Genomic DNA, 26,735 nt, shown 5'->3' on the forward strand with positions numbered 1-26,735 from the left:
CTGCGTCCATCCACTCTTTGATGGCCCAGCCAGCACTCCCGCCTCCGGCCCAACCGGACCAGGGTCCTCCCTCTGACGAGGGCTCAGACCCCGAGGAGGGTCGCTCCACGGGGCCTCTCCCGCAATCTTCCTCCTCCCCAGATGAGGCTGCGTCTAGGGACCGTAAGGCCCCCCTCTTTGACTTGAGGGCCTACCAGGATCTGCTAAAGCGGGTGGCGGACAACCTCAACATGGACCTCAAAGAGATGTCCGAGGAGGAAGACCCTCTCTTTGGCTCATCTGGCTTCGCGGGGCCATTGCGTGTCGCCCTCCTGGTACACGAGAGGGTCATGAAACTTGCCAAGGCCCTCTGGCAGACCCCCTCTTCCGTGGCCCCTGCCTCCAAGGCCATGGAAGGAAATACAATGTCCCCAAACAGGGTTTTGACTTCTTGTATACCCACCCTGCCCCAGGTACACTGGTTGTTAACGCTGTCAACAAGCGCGACTGACAGGGTGGCCAGGGCAGCATCCCAAAAGATAAGGACAGCAAGAAGCTGGAACTTTTTGGTCATAAGGTTTACTCCACCGCGGCACTGCAGCTACGTGTCGCCAGCCACCAGGCGCTCCTGGGGAGGTACAACCTCAACTTGTGGTCCTCGCTACAGAGGTTCCAGTCGGGGCTGCCCCCAGATCAGGCCGCGGACTTTGCCACTGTGACCCAGGAAGGAGCGGCAGTGGCGAATGCGGCATTACAGTCAGCTAGCGATGCGGCGGATGTCGCCAGCAGGGTGATGGCTTCGGCCGTCATCATGCGCTGCTGCTCCTGGCTGTAATCTTCAGGATTATCCCAGGAGGTCCAGCAAGCAATGCAGGACCTTCCGTTTGAGGGGCAGAGACTCTTCTCTGATAAGACAGCTGAGAAGCTCCATTTCCTAAAAGATTCGCGGGCCATCCTTAGGTCCCTAGGGCTCTATACCCCGCAGGCCGCGAGACGTCAATCTCGGCCTCAGGCCCAGAGGCAACCACCGCCGCCTCCCAGGCCAGGCCCCAGACCCGCTCAACCCAGGAGGGGTCAGGATCGCTTCAGGACGCCCAATTGCCGTGACCGCCAGGGGTCCTCGGCAGGGCCCCAGCAAGGCCCAAGCAAGGGCAACAATGGAAATAAACGGTTTTGACGGTGCACACAAGGTTGGCACTCCTTCATTGCCCCTGGATCTCTCCCGGCCCTTTGCCCACAGGCTTCGGCCCTATTATGCCGAATGGGAAACCATCACCTCAGACCGCTGGCTCCTCGGCGTAGTCCTTATGGCTTTCCCCCCGGACTCTCCCCCTATCCAGTCCCTCTTCAGTGACCCTGCTCACGAGCAGCTGCTCGTACAGGAGGTCAACTCCCGCCTCTCACTAGGAGCGGTAGAAGTTGTTCCTCCACAGGAACGGAGGAGGGGATTTTACTCACGTTACTTCCTAATCCCCAAGAGCAAGGGGGGCCTGAGGCCCATATTGGACCTCCGTCGTCTGAACAGATTCATCAGACGCATCAGGTTTCACATGGTTTCCCTAGCCTCCATCATTCCCACCCTAGATCCAGGAGACTGATATGCTGCCGTCGACCTCAAGGATGCGTATTTCCATATCTCTATTCTCCCCGGTCACAGAAGGTTCCTCAGGTTCATGGTAGCGGGCTGCCACTACCAATTCTCGGCCCTGACATTTGGTCTTTCGTCAGCCCCCAGAGTCTTTACGAAGTGTATGGCCATTGTAGCGACCCCTATCTCCGCCGCAAAGGAGTCCAGATCTTCCCATACCTGGACGACTGGCTGATCCGGGGCAGGTCCAGGGCTCATGTGAGGAACAGCCAAACACTCACCTGCACGACATGCACCAGACTGGGGCTGCTCATCAATGAGCAGAAGTCCACACTCACCCCGGTGCAGCGCATAGATTTCATAGGGGCCACCCTGGATGCCACCCAGGCCAGAGCCTTTCTCCCACAGCCTCGATTCGAGATCATGGCGGCCATAATTACCGAATTACACAGGTCCCCCATGACGACAGCCAGGCACTGCCTTCAGCTGTTGGGACATATGGCGGCATGTACGTATGTAGTGAGGCTGGCTCGCCTCAAACTCAGGCCTCTCCAGGGGTGGTTGGCCTCAGTGGACGTACCAGCCAGACATCTGTTGAACAGGGTGGTCACAGTTCCCACCCAGGTACTGTCCTCCCTAGACTGGTGGAGGAACCCGGGGGAGGTTCTGGAAGGGGTCCCCTTCAGAGACTTGGCTCCCTCAGTGACTCTCATAACAGACGCCTCAAGTGTGGGATGGGGTGCCCACATCAGCAAGAGCTTGAGCACCCAGGGAACGAAAGAGCCCTCCATATCAATGTCAGGGAGCTGAGGGCAGTCCACCTGGCCTGCAAGGAATTCCTCAGGTTCCTGAAGGGCAGGATGATTCACGTTCTCATGGACAATACGGCGGCCATGTTCTATATGAACAGGCAGGGGGGAGCGCGCTCCTCGGCTTTATGCCAGGACGCTATGCGACTGTGGGACTTCGCTGTAAAGCATGTCTCTGCCTCTCAGCTCCCTGGGGTCAGGAACGACGAGGAGGACCGCCTCAGCAGGTCGTTCTTATCCCGCCACAATTGGTCACTGCCCAGGAGGTGGTAGATTCAATCTTTGGAAGTGGGGAGCTCCCCAACTGGACTTGGGTGCGTCGTCCTGGAACAGGAAGTGCTCGAGGTTCTGCTCGCTCCGAAGTCATGAGCCGGGCTCTCTCTCCGACGCCTTCCTTCTAGCCTGGACGGGGACCCTCACGTATGCGTTTCCCGCCATCCCGCTCCTACCCAAAGTCCTCTTGAAAATCAAGAGGGGCAGAGCGGACATGATACTGATTGCGCCAGCTTGGCCGCGGCATCACTGGTACAGCATGCTGCTTGACCTGTCCATCAATCCGCCGATCCCGCTCCCGAGGCGCCACGACCTGCTCTCCCAGGATCAGGGTCACCTGCTGCACCCGAACCTGGACTCCCTCCACCTGACGGCATGGAGACTCCGTGGCTGATGGAGGGAGAGAGAGCCTGCTCATTGCAAGTCCAGCAGGTTCTGCTCAGCAGCAGAAAACCTTCCACTCAGGTGGTGTACCGGGCCAAGTGGAAGCGTTTTACCTGTTGGTGGAATCCTGGGGTATTCCACCGAGTGGTTCGCCCATACAGGCGGTTTTGGAGTACCTGCTCCATCTAAAGCTCCAGGGTCTAGCACTGGCCTCCCTGAAGGTGCACCTGGCAGCTATCTCGACCTTCCACCAGCCAATGGAAGGACGATCCCTGTTCTCCCACCCCATGTCAGTCAGGTTCCTCAAGGGGGTGGAGAGGCTATACCCACAGGTCCGTGACCCGGTGCCTTCCTGGGATTTGAACCTGGTCCTCACCATGTTGACAGGACCCCCCTTTGAGCCATGGCTACATGCCCGCTGCTTGTCCTCTATTGGAAGATAGCCTTCCTGGTGGCCATTACATCAGCTAGGAGGGTCTCCGAGATAAAAGCTTTGACCTCGGAGCCCCCCTACACGGTCTTCTACAAAGATAAGGTCCAACTGAGACCCCACCCGGCTTTCCTGCCTAAGGTGGTGTCTCAGTTTCATTATAACCAGGATATCTTCCTCCCCGTGTTTTTTCCTAAACCGCACGGTTCAGAGGAGGAGCGGAGATGGCACTCCCTGGATGTCAGACGAGCCCTGGCCTACTACATGGAGCGGATCAGGCCGTTCCGGAAGTCAACACAGCTGTTCGTGGCAGTGGCGGACCGAATGAAGGGCTCACCTGTCTCCACCCAGCACATCTCCACCTGTATCACCACCTGTATCAGGACCTGTTACGAGCGGTTGAATGTTCCACCTCCAGGAGCTGTGACAGCGCACTCAACCAGAGCCCAGGCCTCATCTGCGGCCTTCCTGGGGAGAGTGCCCCTGCAGGACATCTGCAGATCAGCGACCTGGTCGTTGGTCCACACCTTCACGTCCCACTACGCCATCGTACAACAGGCAAGAGAGGATGCGGGCTTTGGCAGAGCCGTGCTGGCTAGGGCAGCTGAACGCTGACTCCTACCCACCTCCAAGGTATGGCTATTTAATCACCTATAATTGAATGGATATGAGCAATCACTCGAAGAGAGAAAACAAGGTTACTTACCAGTAACTGTTGTTCTTCGAGATGTGTTGCTCATTTCCATTCCACACCCACCCTCCGTCCCCACTGTCGGAGTCGGCAGAAAGAAGGGACTGAGGACCCGTGGGGTCGGCAGCGCCCTATATACCACTGCATGAGCGCGGCACTCCAGGGGGCGCCTGAGCTGACCTTGCGGGGCTTGCTAAGGGAAAAAAGTTCCGGGAATCTGTACACGGAGCGTGCACACACCTATAATGGAATGGATATGAGCAATACATCTTGAAGAAGAACAGTTACTGGTAAGTAACCTTGTTTTTTGATTGACCTCTTTAAAAGTTAATGTGCTTGTTGAACTTGTTTGAACAAGGCTGAGAGTTCATTCTGTCACCTGTTCTCAAAAGCCAAGTGACTCAGACAGGTAGAAAACTAAATCATCTTGTAAACACATAAATTACCAGGGTTTTGAAATTCAGTTGTGCAGTGCTGTGAGTGTTATGGATGCTGTTTAAAATGTTAGCAGGATTTTTACAAAGTAACCCTGCTAGCTCTTACTTCTCTCAAGTAGAAGTTGGAAATTAAAGTACACATGCAAATTGGTTGGAAGAACAGCCGTTTACAGTTTTGTTTTTTAAAGCACCTTTAACTGTTTCATTGAGCATTTGTATTTAATTTCCCTGCATCATGATTTGTGGGTGGCCTGAATTTGGGACAGACTCTGAGTCAGTTGTAGTGTACCTCATTTGGAGGAGGAGCTGCACACATCATTTTTTGGAAAAGAAAGGGATTGAAAAATCTGGGCCCAGAGATGGTGGCTTTCGTGATGTGATGCAGTTTGGCTATGGCTGTAATTTGTTCTGATTTCAGTAGTCAATCTTCTCTTGGTGATGGATGAAGACCACATAGCCATGTTGTTTCTGTAGATTTGACAGCTGACTTTGATACCGGTGCCCCTAAAATGTCGACATGCCTGCAGACTCTAGAAGGGATAGACGGAGTCTATCGTGGGAGGATTAGCACTAGAATAGCTACATGTTTGAATGGCTCTCTGCTTGGAGAGATGCCAGAAGCAATACTGGACAATTGCTTATCTCTCCAGAGAGGATGCTAATGGGGTGCTGCAGGGTTCACTCCTCCTGTTCAATGTGTATTCAAGGCTGATAGGCTTTAGCGGGAGGGTCTGGGTTGCGATGACATCTGGACATGAGATGATCTTGTCACTTGTGCAAAATTCGTTTGCACCATTACTATTTTAGATGTCAGACACTGGATTGATATTGTCCATATGGGCCAAAGGGGGAACATTCAATTCCAACACTTGGTGGAGCCCATGTTGTTCAGGGAGGGGGAGAGAATGGGTAAAAGGCAAGTGGCCTTCCACCTGCCTTCTCTAGTTTAAACCATCTCTTTTGTGAGGTGTATCTATTTTTTTGCATGATCGCAGTAACTCATTAAACACTCAGCTTCTAAAAACTGAAAGGGAAGAAACCGAACTTGGAGAAATTGACTTTTGTTAATTCCCTGCACACCTAAGAGCCTTGATTCATCACTGGGTCCATCAGGAAACAAAGGTTCAGATTCCCCCACTTGTTATTTTTAGTCCTGGGCCAGGGTCAGAAAAGCACGGTAAGACTAAAGCAATTTTTAATTTACTGTTCTTTGATCAGTGTATGTGTGCCCTATTAATTTATATCAGGGGTACAAAGCATTGCTTTCCAGCCCAGGCAGGTCACAAGATATCCATCTGTGAAGTAATGTCACCAGGATACTGTGTTTTAACTTGATTCTGACATGACTTTATCGGTCATTGTCTTGAACTGCTGGATCTAGACACCGGCAGTTTCACAGTAAAATGGTTAATTCCTAACAGTCAGCTTGGAAAATATCTGCTGTGAAAATCACGTTGCAGTTGAATTGGGGATGGGAGAGCGGACTGGCAGTTGGCATGATAATGGCTAAATGCTGGGGAGTCTCATCAGATGCCAAGGCTAGAGGGGTTTTGGAAGCAGTACAGAAGCTTTCAGTGCTTGTAACCTCTTCCAGTCACTGCCCCCAGAAGAGAAACTGTCAGTCATTGGTGTGACTGCTGGAGGCTTGCCTCTAAAACATTGCAACTGGTTCTTTAAGGCATCTTAGATACCAAAGTGGAGTAGACCCATCCCCAGGTGTAACAAAGAGCAAGCACATATTGGAGACTACCCCAAGGGAAGTTAAATATAAAGGGACATACAGTAGAGGTGATCAAAGACTACCCAGTGTATCCCCCAGCTAGAAACAACGCACAGGGTCTACCATAGGGCAGGTGGTGGATCAATTTCAACATGGAGGAAATGCCCATGAAATCTCTATTGGTACAAGCAGTCTTCGTGGGCAGCAGCTCAGCATTAAAGATGAGGAATGTTTTGGGGCTGGGGACGGCTGTCATATTTCTTGGCAGTGGACTAGTGATTTTTATACACACGAGTCGGGTCTAAACAACGTGAGGGACCCTGTTTAAAGGGAAGTAAAAATTGGAACATGAGGAGCAGACCCAAGCCGAGGGTTCTTGTACCAGCCTCCCAGTGCGTGGGGTTCATTTTCCAGGCTCGAAGCAGCTGGGACGTTTTGTCCTGAACAAGCTGAGAGTTATTTCTGTAGCTTTCCTAGCAGGGTGGAGGATCCTGCTGCTCAGTCAGCCCAAGTGATCCACCGGAGCAGTGTGCTCACAGAGTATATTTAGCTCTGGATGGCTTGTATGGGACTTGGGAAACATGACGCTGCAATACAGCCTGGCTTGGAATCTGTGTGTGTGGTTTATATAAAAAAGGAAAAACGTGTCTCCAGTGTTCAGCTGAGCATAAATCTGCCTAATGCGGCACAGTAGCCTGTTCTGGGAATACAAGGCTCCTCTATTTAGATGAGATGGCCTTTTCTGCAGCTGCTGAAATGGGGCCTTGCCCATGTGCCCTGTGGTTTTCCTGTCCAATGCACAGGTGCTTTTCTTGGCTCTGACTGGCAGGAATTTGCTCAAGGCAGGGCTGTGCTCAGCTGTTGAATACCTCTCCCAGTTTCCTTACACTTTCAGACTTCAGCTGTCCATGTCCAGATGTGGATTCAGGTGTGTTCAGACCCTCCCTGGGGGCTCTTCCTGTGTGCGCTGGTGTTGGCTCTGTATCCAGAGTCTTCAGCGGTCAGATTGTGGTGCCCCATCTGTTTAACAGTTGGGTTGATAGAGGAGAGAGCTAACGTTTCTCCTTACCTAGTTGTCTGGCTGTATTGACTGTCCTGCTTGGGTATTCGTCTCTTTGCTTTCCTCGGTGCTGTGTCCTGCTGGCACTCCTTCCCTGTGTTCTATACCTTCTAGTAGGTAAATACATCTCTGGCTTTGTACCAAAAACATTTGGGCTCTGCGTCACTGACCATTAGAGACCTATGCCCTCATCACTCAAACGCTTGCCTTGTGCCACTTTATCTACAGAAACAGCCTGATGATGATGATGAGACTCATTTCTCAATGTCCCCAAACTTGTTCGGGGCGAGAAGAGATTTATGCTTTGCATTCAAATTGGCATTTCTGAAGTGCCTGCTGGCAGCAGCTATGAGCATCTGACTAGAGCTGGTCATGCCGCTTTAAACAGCGTGATTCATTTCTCTTTAATAATATCCTCCTCCCATGATTGTTCAACTAGCAGAACAGCTGATGGGAAACTGGTTTTTCCTGTATTAGGTTCTTTTGCTGCCATGCTACTTATAACTTGCAAACTTCATCACCAATTCATAGCTAGCCAGAATCTACTCCCCCATGGGAATGTTCAGACCCTTCTCTGAATCACAGGGTGGCCTGGCCGTTGTTGCACTGCTCTAGGAAGTGTCACTGTGAATCTTTACATTTCATTCTGCTCCATGCAGCCCAAGCTCTTCTCCCTTTGCAGAAGCAGCAGGTGCTTTTCCTAGCTGATTGTCACGTATGGCCCTCCTGAATTACTACTGTATCATGTATCTGAGATGTATCTATGCTTACTTTAATCCGAAGTGTACATTAAGACATAAGACTGCAGATAAAGCAATGATGAGGCAGTGAAGTAGGGCAGGGAACCTGCCTTTGTGTGTTTTAAATGAGGCACAAAATTCCCACTCTCTGGCTTGTAAAACAAATGATTCCAGCAGGAGAATCCTGCAGCCTGGTCACCCCTGCACTCCTGGGCTGTGTGAGTTTCCCATCCAGGATCAAATGTGTTCATGTGGGGTTGGGTCACTTCAGTTCATTCTCATGCTGCTTATCTTGTTGGGGATGCTGTAACATGACTAGTTAGCAGGTGCGGAGATGGTGGTGTGTCCTCTGCTGCCAGGACACTGTGCTTCAGGAAGTGGGGTTGGAAGGATAAGAGGGGGATGCATGAAATCCAGGGACAAGAAAGAATCCTCCAAAGGAGACAAGGGAAAGTGGGGGAGGGAGGTGGGAATGGCAAGAGAGGACAAGGAGCTGAAGGGTTGTTACTTTCAGACAAGGATGGGCTGTCTGGGAGGAGAGAAGAGATCCTGCCGGAATGAAACAGAATTATAGGGGGAGCTGTAGTAACTCCTATATTGAGGTTGTTTGACACTTCATTATAACAGATTAATGCCTTTTCGGAGATGCTCCAATGCTGGAAGCAGTCCTTTGAAATTTGGTGGGGAAGAAGTCCTGGGACTACAGGAAGTGCTTTTTCTTTGTCCCATGAAATTTTGTTCTGAGGTGGCTCAGATATCAGCTGTTAAAAATAATAATTTCCTTTGTCTCACTTGGATTTGTCAGGGAACCTTTGGTAGTCTACTAAAATAACTGAATGCACAAATGTTCCAGAGTGCCAGACCCACCCACCTGCAGCAACTACTACACTGGGAACACCTGGGAGCTGCCACAGCAGCTGTAGCAGCAAAAGTTGAAGGCAGAGCTGAGCTGAGCAGGGCTCCCTGTCATGCTTGTAGATCCAGGACATAACAGCAAAAGTCCATCCCCATCTCTGGGGCACCACATGGGGCAGTATCTCCCCACCTCCCTGATGGGGAGGGGGGGGAGGAGAGGGCTGGGCCAGGCTCCTTGGGATCAAGGCCCCCACTTGAGGGGGAGGGAGAAGGTTACACTTTACCGGGCCCGGAGGCCCTGGAGGGCCCAACCCCGGCTGCAACCCCCATGGGTATGTGGGTGGGAAGGGGCCTGTGTTGCAAGTTTATACTGGGCCTGAAAAAATTATGCTTGGGCCCTGCTTCTGAGCACTCCTGGGACCAAGCACGTAGTGCCAGAAGCTCATTCCCCTCTGGAATAATAGTCTTTCTTTCACTACCATCTAATGCAATTAGTCCTGTAGCTCAGGTACTTAGAGGGCAGAGCTGAAGGTTCAAGATTCAAACCCTGGTGTATGGTCATAGAATCATAGAATATTAGAGTTGGAAGGGACCTCAAGAGGCATCTAGTCCAACCCTCCTGCTCAAAGCAGGACTAACCTTAGCTAAATCATCCCAGCCAGGGCTTTGTCAAGCCGCAGCTTAAAAACCTTTAAAGATGGAGATTCCACCACCTCCCTAGGTAATCCATTCCAGTGCTTCTAGTGAAAAACTTTTTCCTAATATCCAACCTAGATCTCCCCCAGTGCAACTTGAGACCATTGCTCCTTGTTCTGTCATCTACTACCACTGAGAACAGCCTAGCTCCATCCTTTCAGGTAGTTAAAGGCTGCTATCAAATCCCCCCTCATTCTTCTCTTTTGCAGACTAAACAAGCCTAATTCCCTCAGCCTCTCCTCATAAGTCTTGTGCTCCAGCCCCCTAATCATTTTTGTTGCCCTCCGCTGGACTCTCTCCAACTTGTCCACATCCTTTTTGTAGTGGGGGGCCCAAAACTGGACACAATACTCCAAATACAGCCTCACCAATGCCGAATAGAGGGGAATAATCACTTCCCTCGATCTGCTGGCAATGCTCCTACTAATGCAGCCCAATATGCTATTAGCCTTCTTGACAACCAGGGCATACTGCTGACTCATATCCAGCTTCTTATCCACTGTAACCCCCAGGTCCTTTTCTGCAGAACTGCTGCCTAGCCCGTCAGTCCCCAGTCTGTAGCTGTGCATGGGATTCTTCCATCCTAAGTGCAGGACTCTGCACTTGTCCTTGTTGAACCTCATCAGATTTCTTTTGGCCCAATCCTCCAATTTGTCTAGGTCACTCTGTATCCTATCCCTACCTTCCAGGGTATCTACCACTCCCCCTAGTTTAGTGTCATCTGCAAACTTGCTGAGGGTGCAATCTACTCCATCCTCCAGATCATTAATGAAGATATTGAACAAATCCGACCCCTGGGGCACTCCGCTTGTGACCGGCTGCCAGCTAGACATGGAGCCATTGATCACTACCCGTTGAGCCCAATAATCTAGTCAACTGTCTGTCCATTTTATAGTTGGAAGTTGCTATAGTTTTACATAGTGGAACTTGTTTTCACCTTTTCTTTGTTTTAAAAAAGGAGGAAATTCCTACAAAAAAACTACATTAAAACACTGTTGAGGTTGCACAGTCAAGCACTAGAAAGTGCTGGATTTAACATTGCCCATGCAACCTTCATTCTGCCTCCTTGTGTGTGTGCGTTATGATATGGTTATTCGGTCTTTCTACAGGACCTGTGTGTCATTCAGTGCACAGGCTGGATGAACAAGCTGACCAAATGAAAGTTGCATCATAAACCAAACATTTCTTAACTTTTGACTGCTCGACATTGCAACCCAAATAAGTTTCTTTTAACAGTTTTATAGGTATGTATTTTACACGCACATGCGGCATGTCCTGTGCTCTGACATTTATCTTCCTGTGTCAGACAGCATGGGAAAACTCCAAGCAAGTCTTCCCTGAGCCCTCTTCCTAGTGTTGACCTCTGTGTAGGGGGAACACCTACCACATAGAATGATTCTTCGTTCTGATTTAAGAACGGCCATACTGGGTCAGACCAATAGCCCAGTCTCCTGTTTTCCAACAGTGACCAATGCCAGTTGCATCACAGGGAATAAACAGAACAGGACACTTATTGAGTGATCCGTCCCCTGTCGTCTGGTCCCAGCATCTAGCAATCAGAGGCTTAACCATTTTGGCCAATAGCCATTGATGGACCTATCTTCCATGAACTTTGCTAATTCTTTTTTGAACCCAGTTATACATTTGGCCTTCACAACATCCCCTGGCAATGAATTCCTTCCTACTCATTGTTTCCTATCTTTTTACCAGTTACTGATAGGTGAGAGGACTGTCTCTCTCATCCCATGCTGTATCCTCCTTCATCTGCTCTCATTGCCATTTCCAGTTTGGCCTTTGTCTTAAAAAAAAAACAAAAAACAAAAAAGCAGCCCACCACAAGATCTGTCTTTCAGTGTATGTTTTAAAATAATTTTTCTGTGTGAACAAGTCAAGATTGTATGCAGCATAATTGTAGCCGTGTCAGTCCCAGGATATTAGAGACAGGTGGGTGAGGTAATATCTTTTATTGGACCATTGTCTCTTGGTGAGAGAGACAAGCTTTCGAGCTACATAGAGCTCTTCTTCACCTGAGTTTTATCCATCAGTGTAGGTAATCTACTTCCTCTGAGAGGTAATAGCCAGGTCGATGGAAGAATTCTTCAGTTAAGGTAGCTGTGTCTAAAGTGGGAGTAGGTCTACCTAATTATATCACACAGTGTGAAGTTTTTCACAGACACTGAGCAATATAGCTAGGTCAACTTAAGTTTTAGGTGTAGGTCAGGCCTTAGTCATATGGATTAAGTAATGGAAAGATTGCACAGCTTCTCTCAATCATGTCTTGGTTTTTCCCTTGTGTGGCTCCAATTCTTTATGGTTAATTATATGGAGCAGGATTTCTGTGGTGACTGTAACAGCTGCAACAGCAGTTTGTAATGTGTCCTGTATCTCTGAAACCTCCTTCAGATGCTTTTGTGATTCTAGTGTCTCTCTGTATATGTCCCTGGTTGTGGTGTTTGGATCAGTGTTGCCCTCAAGCTCAATGCAACCTGCTGATGGAGGGAGCTGGATGCAGATGGAGAGACAGAGACTTCCTGAGAGGATCACCAAGTATCACTGGGAAGCTGGGGCATCCATCGCCCTCCTCCTCTTTGGCCAACCAGCCATAAGGCTGATGGTGACTGGAGAAGAACCCTGATCTGCACAGTGCACATTGCTGTGACATCACCCAGAGTGCAATCCAGACAGTAGGACAGCTGTGCCTCCTTAATTCTCCAATCTGATGTGTCCTACGCCCTGCTTTGCTCTGGGAGCTGACACTCTGCCACCCATCCAAGCCTCCAGCATGCAAGTCATCCCCAGACATGTACTAGAGAGCTATGTCCAGCCACTCTTGAATTACATGTAAGACAACACCCATCTATATCCCTCGTCCCAGTCTTGCACACTCGAAATGTACCATCTTGTGCTGTTCAGATACTCACTGAGCAATACAAGCTCATTAATGAGTTCACCATTCCATCAAAGGGGAATGGATATGCACCTGACCAGCCTTTGTAAACTGAGTAGATTCCCCAAACACTTGAGCCAAAAACACACTGGTTTAGATTAAATATAAAACAGATTTATCAACTACAGAAAGAGAGATGAAATGATATTGGCAGAGAAGATCAGAATTGGTTACAAAAGGAAATAAAATGGCAAAATCTCAACCTAAATCCTAAACATTACCAAGCTAATAATTCTAAAAGTAAAAGGATTTCTCTCACCCAAAACTTCACAGCAATTCATACTAACTAGAATGCCTTCTAGTTAGGATTAGCCTTCCCAAAGTTCCAGTGGAGTTTTCTTTATCTTCCAGACAACCTTGTTTCCTTGTGTAGAGATGAGGGGGGAGAGGCAGGCAAAGTGATGATATCACTGTCCCTCATTTATACTCTTCTCCAGATGCTGGAAAAATTCATGCTGTGTCGTGGGATTAGGCAGCCCCCATGGTGTACATAAGCAGCTGACCATCCTTCATTATGAATTGTAAATTTCTCGTTTACAACTCCCTGCTGGTGAATGGCTTGTGATGATCACTTAACACCTGGCAGGGTGTTGGTCACTTTTTTGTTGCCACAGAAGAGCTAGTCTATGGGCATTTCGCAGACTCACAATGTTTCAGTAACAAACGTACAGCAAAATCTCATCATGTACAATGATGATACACACATTTAAACAGGTTAAGGAAATTAAGACTTTTCAAATGATGCTTCACAAGGCATACTTTGTACAAAACATATCCTAATCATATAATTGGTGAATATGTGGGTACGGGGGTAACATGGGATACAGTATGTCACAGCCTGTGCTGCTTTCTCAGCAAGGTTTAAGCAGGATGCTGATCACCCAGATGTCTGCGTCTGAGGGGTTTGCTCATCTCTTGCTTTATTTTTATTGGCTGAGTAAATGGTAGAGGCCACTTCCACATGTTTTCAGTTATAGAATCAACAGCATTAAGTAGGAATGCATTTTTTCCCTTGTATAGGATGCCAGTCCCAGCTTCAGCCAACCATCATGCATTGATGCCAATGTTGATTCTTTTAGTTGTTTTAAGTTTTCCTCAAGTTCTTCACCTGCAGCATTAATTAGTGAGTTCAGAGCTGCCTGGAGGGAGCATATTCAGAGTAGACTGCTTGAGTCATTTTTTTAAATTGGTCCTTGTGTGCTCCGTTGAAAGTTGTCATTACCAAAGTTGGAACCTTTTATTTTTATCAAGTTCAAGTCTTTATTTTCTCTTTATAGCCCACCATATCCATCTAGTCTGACCACTTGCATAACATAGGCCAGAGAATTTCACTCAATGTCTCTTGCAGTGGAGGGAATTATTCTTCTATTACACAAGTGTCATGTCTGATAATTTGTGGTTGAAGTAGAAAGACATCCAGTCTTTAATTCAAGACTTCATGTGGTGATGAACCCACCATTTCCCTCAATAAGATTGTTCCAAGTGGCTTCTTATCCTCACTGTTTAAGTTGCTCCTTATTTCCCATTTGAATTTCTCTAACCTTTTTAAGGCCCAGTCACAGATTGCTTTTTGATTGTTTTGGATGAGGATGACAAAGAGAGAGAGAGAAGCTGGTGCTTAAGAGCAGCTGGGAGGCCTGGAACAAAGCCTGAACTTACCACTACAGTTATGTTTTGATGACTGCATTGAAAATCTCACTTGTGGGATCATCAAACCCATCCATATTCTGCTTTTGCTTCAGTAGCAAAAAATCAGTCCTAGGCACATTTGTTCTTGAAGCCAAAGAAATAATTTTTTTTTTTTTTGAGATGAGCATAATTCCTTTCAATCTTGCTATTGAATAGTTCCTGGCAGGGTTAAATCTTAATTCCTCTGAACTATCTGTTTTCATTGTTTCAGTCAGTCATTCCATTGCTTGTTTTCTACCACTTCTTTCAACTGCAGGCCTGGTCAAAATTTTAAAAAATGGGAGACTAAAGGTAGGCTTCAAACTCCATGTTTAGGCACCTGGATAAGTGACTGTGGGACTTGAAGGATTTTCATTGCTTTTGGAAACCAAGCTGTTTGCTGAGGTTCTTAAGTATGAATTTAGGATCCTAATTCTAGGCACCCCGTTTTCTTAAATCTTTGCCATTGAAGAAGATAAATTCATACATTGGTTGCTAATCAGTAGACATTAATGGCCTAGCTTCAGTAGTGGGCACAGCATTCCCCTTGATTGTAGTTAAGGTGAAATCACTCCCTAGTGACCTCAGTGCTGAAGGCTAAAGACTAAGACTGTCCAGCTAAACTTGTGTAGAATCATGTTTTCCGATGCCCTTCCCATTTTCCAGAACCTTCCATATTCTACAAACTAAAATCCCTTTAGTGGTTCACAACTCCACTCGCTCCCCCCTCTTCAACATCCTATAATTATTTAACATTTATTATTAATAACGATTTGTATTGCTGTAGAACCTAGAGCCCGAGTCATGGGCCAAGACCCCATTGTGCTAGGCGCTGTACACACACAGAACAATTGCCCCACTAGCTACATCCCTTTCCAGTGACTCTACCCATCCCCTTGTCTCTCTAGGCTTAGGATAGCTGTATAACTCATTTCTTCCTTCCCAGCAAGTATGCCAAGAACCTTGCTATTCTGATCACTGTCCTTTTAACTTCTCAGAAGTTCATTTTCATTCATACCTTTCTACCGTTTAGTGTTTTGCTGTCCATCTTAGGTGAACAGGAATCCATTGAGGACTTTTTCCACTTTCTTTGTGGCTGGTTCCAGCCAGGATGCCCATAGCAGAGTTGGGTGCCTGATGTAGTAGCTCATGTTAGGATTAACTGCCTGAAACCCTGCAAGGGAAATAGTGAGCATTCTCACATGTCAGCTTTGCAGAGTGAACACCATGTGTTGCAAGGGTTTAAATCAGTGTTTGCCTCGGCATAGTCAAAGGGGGCTAGCAGCCAGCAAGCGTCAATTTGATGCAGGGAACTAGGGGTTTGACAGGGGGAACTGTTCACCTTTGTAGACCTTGCTGTGTTGCGGAGTCCTTCACACCTTTAAACTTCAAACCTTGCTCAAAGCACAGGCAGCATTGAGGAACATTCTAGAGCTGGCCCAGCACTTGGCCTTCCCATTGTCATTCTAGCATCACACTGCATTAATAAGATGGGAGGCAGTTGAGAGTTTAGAAGCACCTTGAATGCCTTTGGCCAGCCTGAGAGCTCTTTCATGGGCACTGGAAGGACATGGAGCAGGGATCTGTAAAATGGAGGGTGAAGCTTAATGTGTGTAAAGTGCTTTGACGACCACAGGAGGAACGTGCTTTGGGAGATCAGTGTTTCTGGGTCTGTTTGGCAGTGCACAAATCCCGCTTCCACTGGAAATAATTTGCAATGCTCTCCCAATCACTGTTGTTTTATGTGCGATTACCAGGATAGCATGTAACACTCCAGAAAGTTTGCTAGGAATGGCATCTACCTCAGAAGAGTTTGGCACAGGTTACTGCAAAATTTCTGGTTGAAGTTCCCACCCTGTCTCGCTAGACAGAAGCTGTTCTTTTGGCTCAGGCTTTTCAACACTTGTTCTTCCCGTGGTGGTCATGGTTCGGTTTGTAATTCTCCTGCAGCAAAATTAGCCTCAGCCACCTTCTCCCTCCTTCATGGAGGAGGGCGTGCAGTTTCAGGTACAGACATGTCCCTTTCCCCTAGTACAGAGGATGGGAGTGTGCGGAATGGGGGCAGAGTCCCTCACTCCTGATGGGCTACAGGGCATTTCAGTGAGGGTGTTTTCCTTGTTGCTGGTCCTGGTGGATGCTAGAGCAGAGGAGGTGGGGAGAGTCTGAGCTGTACTATGAGGGGCAGAGCACTCTAGGGGCAAAATGCTCATGAAAGCCAGATTCCAGCATGCACAAGAAAATGGCATCCATTGTGTGTCTCACTCCGAGAGCAATTGGGATGATTTACTGGCTCTGAAGCATTACATAAGCTACAACTTATTTAAATTGTGAAGAACTGGACCCATTTTTCATGTTTCACTGTGATACTTACCTGGTCTGAGAAGCAAAACATAAATCCCCTGTGAGCTCACAGGGAGATGGACCTTTGCTCTGAGAGGGTGGTGCACGGATGGTGCTCACAGAACTGTGTCCCTTGAGCTGCTTATTAAAGAAGTCCAGCCTGAAAAGAGGACCAAGCTGTTGCCTGAAAGTCACTTTAGCTTTTAGCTGATGGCTTAGTCTCCTTTGCATAGAACTGAGCAGCCCAGGCAGAATTTTCAGTTAATTTAAAAAATAAGGAACCAATTATAAGAACGGTTTGTGTGCTTTGACTGGCACTAATTGGTTTTGCTGGCATTTTTGTCTCGTAATTAGAGCCACTGACGCACTGTGCAGTGGGCAGCATTTATGCGCCATGCACACCGTCCCACCACCCCTCCTTCACACACACACCTCTTCCTGATGTACATTTCTGCCAGCAGGAATGCACACTGAGGAAATGAGGTTAAAGGGAACGTTGACTGTGCTAAAGACATGAATCCTGAGCTCCACATTTCCATGTTAGGCTGTCTGGTGTCCTGAGTGTGTACGGTTTGGCATATGACCATTGGGTTTGGAAGCAGACACCTCACTGCCAGGATCTGAGGCTGGGTCTTGCAGGGCCCCTCTTGTCCGAATGTTTTCCTCTTGCTCTTGTAGAAACTGCCGTGGTTGCACCTGTAGCATAAAGAATCTTTTTTTTTTTTGAGCCTGGTCAGGTAATCAGTTTGCTGGAAGAGGAGTCTCTGCCCTTCCTCACATGCAGAGTGTATCCCCTTCCAAGACGCTGATAGGTCTCAAAACATAATTGTAAACTGGGAATCATCCAACAGGGTATGTTTCTAGTGGGGTCTCGCAGCAATTGGTTCTTGGCCCTATGCTATTTAACATTATCAATGACCTAGGGGAAAACACAAAACCATCAAAGTTTGCAGATGACACAAAAATGGAAGGAGTGGTAAATAATGATGAGGACAGGTAACTGATACAGAGTGACATGAATTGCTCGGTAAGATGGGCTCAAGCAAACAAAGGGTTTTAATATGGCTAAATGTAAATGGATATACATTTGGGAACATAGAATTTAGGCCATACTTACAGCATAGGGGGACTCTATCATGGTAGGGAGTGACTTTGAAAAAAATTTCAGGGCTGTGATGGATAATCAGCTTAACATGAGCTCCCATGTTCATCAGCTGAATATGCAATGCTGTAGTCAAAAGGGCTAATGCAATCCTTGGATGCATAAAGGGGAATCATGAGTAAGAGTAGAGAGGTTATTTTATGTCTGTATTTGGCACTGGTGTGACTGCTGCTGGAATACTGTGTCCAGTTGAGAGGTTCACAATTCAAGAAGGATGTTGGCATGTTGAAGGGGGTTCAGAGAAGAGTCACAAGAATGATTTAAGGATTAGAAAACATATAGTGATAGACTCAAGGAGCTCAATCTATTTAGTTTAACAAAGAGAAGATTAAGGGGTGACTTGATTACAGTCTATAAATACTTGCATGGGGAACAAATAATAATAGGCTCTTCAGTGTAGCAGTGAATGATAACTCAATCCAATGGCTAGAAGTTGAAGCTAGACCAATTCAGACTGGAAATAAGGTGTAAATTTTTAACAGTGAGAGGTGTAAACCATTGGAGCAACTTACTAAGGGTTGTAGTGGATTCTCCATCATTAATAAGATGGGATGTTTTTCTAAAAGATCCACTCTAGGAATAATTTGGGGGGAAGTTCTCTGGCCTGTGCTATACAGGATGTCAGACTAGATAATCACAATGGTCTTCCTGGACTTAGAAACTATGAATCTATGTCCATTCTCCATCCACTAGAGTGCATTTTGGAGGCTGCACAGGTGGGATTCTACATCCATTTAGCAATACAGTGCTGTACTAATAAACCGACTGAGCCTGGGTGTTGATGAAAGAGTTTAACAGTTGATAACCTGTTGCCTCAGGGGGAGAGCTGGTTGGAAAAAAATTGCAGAAATCGAGCACTTGGCCAAAAAATCAAAACCTGAAATATTTTGGTTGAAAACTCCCATGAGGCACCATGAGTTATAGTTCAGGTACATCACTCTCTAATTGTCCTCTGCAGGCCACCTGTCTGGTCGAACTACACCTCTTGTGACATTCCCTGGTGCCTTTCCTGGTGCAGGCAATGCATCATGGGAGATAAAGTGCGGGTAGGGAGACTGCCCATAGAGGAGAATGGGACTATGAGGAACCCAAACTACAACTCAGTAATATTTCAGAATTGGAATATTTTAGGTTTTGGACAAACAAATCAAATTTTTTTCAACAAAAAGAGACTCATGAAAATCTGGATTTTGTCAAAAATTCAATTTTCCATTGAAAATCAGTTTTGATGGAAAAATTTTGGCCAGCCCTACTCTGTTACCTCACAGTGACTTGGGTTTTGCCAGGCTCACTGCCAGAGCCAGTGAGGGCTCAGAGTACTGGATGCAGCCTTTCTGGGCAGGGACAGCTGAGAGAGCAGGGTAAATTAGTTATGTGCTGCTTGACTTCATGGTCTACTAGTCACAAACTGCCATAGCTTTCTTCCCTGCCTAGAGAGCACCTGACCTTAAGGCCTGTGTATTAGGATGTGATAGAAAGGGGGAAAACTGCATGAAGTAGAAGGTTCAAATCATTGCATGAGTTGGGGTTGTAGTAGGGAGGTGTTACTAGGGGCAGTTTCATAGGGATGAGCCAGTCTTGATCTGAATATGTGGACAAAAACATACGATAAATACATGTCCAGCCGTTCTGGCCCCTGCGGAAGGAAGTATGCAACACTGTAGGAGGTGCAGGATTCACACTAGCCTGGGTACAGCTTTCCCCAGAGGGATGCTCTGTTACTGTCAGGCATGAGATAAGACAGTGAGGAGGGAAACAAGGCAGCAAAACTAATCCCCAGTCCCAGAGTTCCTGCCTATGTGCGTAAATGATCAGCAGCAAAATTTACAATGTTGATGTTTAAATTAACTATCATTAAGTTTCAGAATTAACACACATTAAGATGAACCAGGCCATTTCTACCTATTGGAGATACTGTTTCTGGCTGTTTTGTCGTATGGAAGCATTGTTGCCTTAGGAGTGCAGGGTTTTCTTTGTAAACAGTAGGGCTAGAAGCTTAAATCTGAAACTGTGACAGTCTGTGGCTGCTCTGGTACCCCCCAGGTACAATACTGTATGTTAATATTAGTGCTGGTGAAGAATCTTTTGATGAAAACGCTGATTCATCAAAACCAAACCTCTCCACGGAAGTTGTAGTCTTAAAAAAAACAAAAAACCGTCAATAACCTTCTGGCAAAATTTTCTGAAATTGTCAAAATGGCCCATTTCAACATTTCTGAAACAAAAAATTAACAATTTGATTTGAGACTACTTTGTTTTGAAATTTAAGCTAATTATATAAAAAAAGAGGGAGAGGGGTAACTGAAAGGATGAGATCAAATGGTTCATGGTTGAGATCAAAGTTGAGATCATGGTAACTGAAATGGTTGAGATCAAAGGCTGAAATGTTTTGATTGACCCTAGCTGAAATGTTTTTTGGATTGTTGATTTGTGGGAAAATTTTAGAGATTTAAACTTTTCATCCTTTCTTGGGATGGGAAAAATGTTCAAAATCTAGAAAATTTTCCAGGGGTGGGACAACTATTTCCCACTAAGGGTCTAGTAACTGCATACAGCTCCTTGCAGACCTGCCACATTACTGATCTGCTCTTTTTCCTTCTACAGGTTGGGATAAACATTCATATGGTTACCATGGTGATGACGGGCATTCCTTCTGTTCTTCCGGGACAGGGCAGCCCTATGGCCCCACGTTCACTACTGGAGATGTGATTGGCTGCTGCGTCAACCTCATCAACAACACCTGCTTCTACACAAAGAATGGCCACAGCTTAGGTAGGCAAAGAGGGTATCCTCAGGATGGACCTCTCTTGCCTACAATCTCTTAGGATTCTCAAACCCTGCTGCCATTTATTCTCCCATTCACATACAATGTAACTCTGTTCTACAGTCACGAGCAAGACTTTAGAGAGAAATAAGAACACCCAGTGACAGCCAGGAGCTGTGAACATTTCCAGTGCAAGAAACTGTTTCTGTGAATGCAGCTGCCACATGTGCTTAGCCAAATTACAGACGTGTGCCAGGCCCTTCAGCTGCTCTCCCTTCCTGAGCCCTTTCAAAGCCACGGTGGGGAGATAGGTAGGACATTGAGAGTTTGAGCAGCAGGGATAGGTAATCACAGAACACTTAGTTTGTATATTACCAAACAAACTACAAAACCATCACCAGTGAGCCAAAGCCTTTTGTTTTTAAAGGGACTTCTGTCTTTGTGAGTCTCACTCCAGTGGGCTAAAACTCCCAGAGCTCTGTGCATTTGCAAAACATTAAAAGTTCTTTAACACCGTCTTGGTTGTGGAACAATCCAAAATATACCTTCAGTTGACTCCTTACGTTTAAGCTAAGGACATCCAGATTTTGCCCCACTGAATGTCATGTTCGCAGCTTCTAGGAGTTCAGACCCGCACCCAATTTGTATAAAATGGCACAGGTTACAGCCACCTTCATCCTAAATATGCTGCCTGTAGAGACAACAGGCCCATCATTCAATGCTCCATCTTGATCAGATAAGCTCTCCCCCTTCCATACTAAGTGTGATTCCCTGTAATTTGATTTGTCAGAGGAAAGTGTTGAGCTTATTTTGGTGAATTCCTCTAACCTTCTGATCTGATTTGATTTGATTTGGCTGGAGACAAATGCTCCCTGTTTCCTTTGCTTCTCTCATAGCTGTGTTGATCCTCGTTTGTTTCATTCAAGCTGAAGAAGCTGGTGCAAAAAAACTCAAATGAAACCCTGTGAGGACAAAAGTTATACTGAGTGAGCAATTGGGTAAAAAGAGGGAGAGGATGGTAAAGGGGGGGTGAAGGACCAATATGTTCTTCAGGCAGGCATGATTCTGCTGCAGTTGTTGGGACAGGAGTGGGGAGGAAGGAGCTGCATTATGGGTACGTTTGAGTCATGACCCTTCCTGTGGATTTTGTGCAGAGCCTGAGGGATGTCGAGCTCATGGGAACGGGATTTTTATTGGAAAACAGTAAGTGGTCAGGTCAAGGTTGGACTAGAATTTGTAGCCGTATTTCTGATTGGGGGTAAGGAGGGGTTGATGGGAAATGTGACCCAGTCTCAAGCCTTTTTGTGGGGAACCCCAGGTGTCTTTCACTGTCCACTTGGCTTCTTGACCTGTCACTTTGCCATCCTTCTCCAAGGGTCAGCAATCCAGAGCCATTTCACTCAGGGGCCAAGCGGAAGAATCTGTTTAAAGCTTGCCCTGTGGCATTCAGGCCACTGCAGCACTGGCCATGGCTGAGATTGTGTGTTTCAGTGGTTGCTCTGGCTTGTTTTTTCCTTGAAGCTCTTTGCCAACCTGACCAGATATGATGCCACACAAATGATGATTTATATTTAAAAATGTTGTGGGCTGCAACTAGGGCTTCTGGTGTGGGACATTAACAAACCAGTCAAAGGTGAGGAGGGAAGTGATCCTGGTGAATAAATGTTAGTGGAAAACCCATTTTGCTGACTGCACTCAATCCTTTTTTGATCTGGTCTCTCATCAGCTCTGTGCTGTGGAGACAGCTCAGAAGCATGTGAAAGTGACAGCTGAGCATTTAGACTAGTAGCACCACGAGCATCAGTGGGGAAGAGGCAGGTTCAGTAAAAACCGTATTTATTGGGACACTTGCTTTTTTTGCAAGGATTTTAGATTAATGTATAGGTCAACCCAGAGACCACCTGGGAAGCAAAACCAGTGACACTATCAGCTTGGGAGAAGTGAATTGTTGAGCCCATCACTTCAGCTAGAGGGTCCCAGTTACAATAGTAATTTAGGAGATTACACAAAGTCTGTGCCTAGATTTATTTTATTTGTGTGTACGCGTGCTGGGCTAACATAATGAAGTGGCTAACCTGGCCCCCAGGGATTCATATTGCCTCTCTACCTTGTGGCTGCATATGAAAGAGCTACTCTAGCTTCTCCTGCGCTCCCTATCCAAAGTTGTGTGATTCATCGCCTCTTGATAGCTTCTCCCTCTGTCCTTGCATGCTTAAGGTTATTTTCTCCCAGTTTCTCCTTTGTTCGAATGTCTGAGTTCCCACTTTTGTATTTTTCCGGCCCAGCTTCATCAGTTCCCTTCTCAGCAAATCATTGGTGGTTGGTTACAAAAACCTAAATGCGGGGCTGGAATAGAGCATGAGTTCCAATTAGTTTGAGAGCACTGATGATTGAGGGGTTATCAAGGAAAGCGAGGAGGTTGCGGAAACCCTTGTGGATAAGGGAAGCCTGCATAAGCTTCAGGGAATGCACTGCAGCTGGGGAAGGTATTTTCCTTTGCTTGATACATCTGCATAAGTGCCACTGTTTTCTTCCATAATGCAAATGTAATTGCTGGAAAGGGACCGAGTCTACTGTTTAACGTGCTTAATATTAGTGCTGAATCAAAAGGGGATCCACAGAGCAGAGAGCATGCGAGCTAAACCTTTAATTTGTTCCTGTCATAATGTCACCCATGTCTGTGCTGTGATATGGCAACGTCTCGTTTCACTGGCTGAGTGGATGTGGCAAAACAAAGGGAAGCAGGTTATCAGTGACTTTCACATGAGACTCTCTTATTAAAATCCCCTGGTTCTGTGCTTCATATTCCACCAGGAGTTTGGTTCTGCTCAGGCTGCATGTACAGATGTTTGCAGGGGCAATGCACTTCCCTTCCCCATTCTTCATTTCCACTGCTAGTTTCTTTCGAGAATATTTTTCTTCTGTGGAAATTTTGTGATAGCTGGTTTCAAATGACCCCAGCAAGAACCACCTGATTCTCTTATTGTGAATTCCTGTCAGACAGGAATGGGAAAATTAAGTGATTCAAATTCTTCTCTCAGCAGACTAGAGAGTTCTGTGGTCTGGGTCATTGGCATCACTGCTTCTTGTTTTAGGAGGCCGGGTCGGGATCCTCTGGAATGCCCTGCTGCTGAGCCCATGGAATACAGTGGCATCGTGAATGTGACATGAGAGCAGTGTGGGAAAGGCTGCAGCTGTGGCTACTTGCTTCATAAGCCCTCTGATTGTCAGTTCATGTCCCCCTCTTTGGGCTGGGGGTTGACACTGTGACTGCATTCACACAAGGAGATATGGGGGTAGAGAGGAGGCAAGCAAGTGATGCTTGGTGCAGTGGTGGATTTGGAGAAACCCTGGTTTAAGGCAGCAGAGAATAATAGCATCTCTGTCAAAGGATAGCAACTGCTTACCTCTCCATTCCCAAAGGCTGGCAGAACACTTAATGTTCCCCTGGAGCAGAAGTCTCACCCAGAAAAGCTGATGGTGAGTGGTGTCTACCCCTTGCTTTTTGAGAAGGAAACACACGGTCAAGAGGAGGAGCATCTATTAGTCAGTGCTTTGAGCTAAGGAAAACAAGTGCAAGCAGCCAATCAACCATGACAAAGCTCTTCACTGGAGATGAGCAGAATGATTGTGACAGGAAGGTGTGGAACATGCATTTCTGCGCGGCGTGGACTCCAGAGGAAAACAAGAGCACCTTCAGCAGGCCAGGGACTGTGATGCCCCTCGGGATGCATCCTAATGCGGTCTAAACATTGCTTATCTCTTCTCTTAATGACTGACTGTGAATCCCTGATCTGTGTTGTGTAAGCTGGAGACTGACCCAGAAAGGGAGTAGCACGCCTTTTCTGGGCGTTCCTTGGCACACTGTTTCTGCAGCCACTGAAGCTGTAGGTCCCTTCTCTAATGAATAGGAATATTGCAGCTCTCCCATGTGGATTCACAAATGTTCCAAGGAGTAGTCAGCTACTTTGTGCTCCTCCTCAGAAGTGTCTTGGTACCTGTTGGGGCTGATAGCATGGTCTGAGAGTCCCTGACACTCGGCCTCTTTTGTATGCTGCTTGTATCTAACTGAAATACTGTAATTTCATTCTTTACCCAGAAGGCAAGGTCTTCCTTTGTGCTGGTAGTTATATAGTACTAGCTGTGGTAAGAGAGGAGGTAGGTTCCTATGGTGAAGGCACAGAACTGAAATGCAAAATGTTCCCAGCCCTGCTATAGGTTTGCTCTGAGACTTTGGATAAGTCACTGGGGTAACCTCTCTGAACATTGGTTTCCTCATCAGTAAAATGGGGCTATTGCAGCATTGACCCAGTATAAGACAAGATTCAAAGGTGGATGAGCCAGGTAGACAGGCAGGCTGAGATTAGGTAACAATACGATGAATGCAGTTTTGGCTAATAATCAGGAGTAGTAATCGCAGCTCACTGCCTAACTAGCAGTTACCAGGGTGCAGTTTTTGGTCTGCGCTACAGAAGAGGGGAGTTAGAAGAGGAATTTGAAGGAAGGTTAAGGTGGTGGCTTCCCAGATTGACCAGCATCTTTTTCCACTGATACAGGGCGGCTTGGGGAAATCGGGCGATTGAGGATGGCATCATTGGCAGAACAAAGGCAGGAGTTGACCCTGTGATAAAGAAGAAGGTTGGCTAGGTAGTGAGGAACCAAAATGTGAAGGGTAAAAGCAAGCACAAGAAGTATACATTTGGGGTGGAGGGACTTGGAGAAGGGTGACAGGGCCAGAAGCTGGGAGGAGGATGACTGATTGTCACAGATGGATTGAGATCTTCTGGGAAGGCCCTAGCAAAGGAATAGGATTCCTGCCAGACATGTGGGCCTGGCAGGCCACTGCTCTGACTACCATCTTCTCTTTTGCACCTTCCTGTAAGTTTGAACTCATACCTTCATTTTCTTTGAAGCTTTCTCTCTTGGTGCCCTTCCCTGGTCTTCCATACTCTCTCTGTAAGCTTTTATTGTGACCTTTCTGTCAGGAATGACTTGGGAGCTAATGTCTTAGCTCCATCTTAAGGGAAGAGATACATCACTAATTCTGGGCATTCCAGTTGGTGCTAGAAAATGTACAGTTGGGGACCTCAAGTGGAAACTGTTTTGCATTGTCATTTCATGCAGCATCACTTAGCTTTGGGAGAAACAATATATATATCTCAACAGTGACTGCCTCCAGCTGCTGAAGGAGCAGCATTGACACAATCGAAAAGGAGTGTCAGCCAGAAGGAAGGTGACAGCTACACATAGCCCCAGAGTTGGTGGGTGTAAATCAGGGGAGGTGGGGATATGAGGGAAATGAACATCAGGGCTTCAACCAGGAGCCAGAGTTTATGTTAATTTCCTGTGGAGGGGGCAAGGGGATACAACTAAGTTATAAACCTTTATATGTTATAGAAATGGCCAAAGGGAAAAGTACCGTCAAGGCGTTCTGGAGGATTGTTTCAGTTCCTTGACTCTGTAATGGGGTGCTCAGGTCGCTGAGATTATGAAAATAGCATGTCTTCCTCCTTGAGAGTTCTAGCCTAAGAAACCTCCTCCAGTCTGTCTGATTTACAATGTTATGCAGATGAGGCATAGAACTAATGAGCATAAATATTAGCGGGCGTGATTTCCAGGCCTTCCGTGTGAATGTACCAACCTGAAGTCAGTGGCTGTGAGAGACCCCTCGCAGCAACAAACTGGAATTGTCATGGACCAGATCACCCTCCCACTCTCTGGCTTCATGCAGGTTTGGCAGGCTTCACAGGACATGTCTGGAGAACAGTGGCAATAGGGCGTAAAGAGCCCTCTGCTCAAACCAAGTCTTGGCAATTGGACTGGGTCAAATTGGTGGCAACGCATCAAACCTGGCTGCAGCTTTGTTCTTGCTCGGTGGCTTTGCCCAGGTAGTCTGATAGAATGGCAGCTGTTTCATTCAGCCTAGCAGTGTGATGGCTCACAGGTAAGTCTTTAGTTGCAATTAGCATTTGGAGCCTGCACTCTGAAGGGCCTGTCTTGGCAGAGTGTGGTGTCTCCTGTTCTGCTACCACTGGCACGCCCTCCAAGCCATCACTGGCAAAGAGTTTGCCACCTACCTGGAAGCTGAAGGAATTCCCAAACACTTTTCCCAAGTAGAAAGCTAGAATTGTCACGGGAGCAGCATTTTGGGGTGTTCTATGCGAATTCAGGAGGGACCCCCGGGATGGAGGA

General features: G+C 47.0%; 1 protein-coding gene across 4 annotated transcripts in view; it reads left to right on the top strand.

Annotated features, from left to right (window-relative positions):
- The window catches only part of RANBP10 (RAN binding protein 10), a 155,049-nt gene that overhangs the window by 85,448 nt on the left and 42,866 nt on the right, over positions 1-26,735 (top strand). For 3 of the 4 annotated variants that reach the window (XM_067553055.1, XM_067553063.1, XM_067553071.1), the window contains exon 4: positions 20,384-20,551. In XM_067553055.1, the coding sequence (XP_067409156.1) occupies positions 20,384-20,551 (168 nt within the window). Of the gene's footprint in view, positions 1-20,383; positions 20,552-26,735 lie in introns of those variants that run through there. The other variant, XM_067553080.1, reaches the window with a different exon arrangement.

This window comes from Emydura macquarii, unplaced genomic scaffold (assembly GCF_026122565.2).
Source record: "Emydura macquarii macquarii isolate MOO-44397 ecotype Brisbane River unplaced genomic scaffold, CSIRO-AGI_Emac_v2 contig_295, whole genome shotgun sequence".
NCBI lineage: Eukaryota > Metazoa > Chordata > Testudines > Chelidae > Emydura > Emydura macquarii.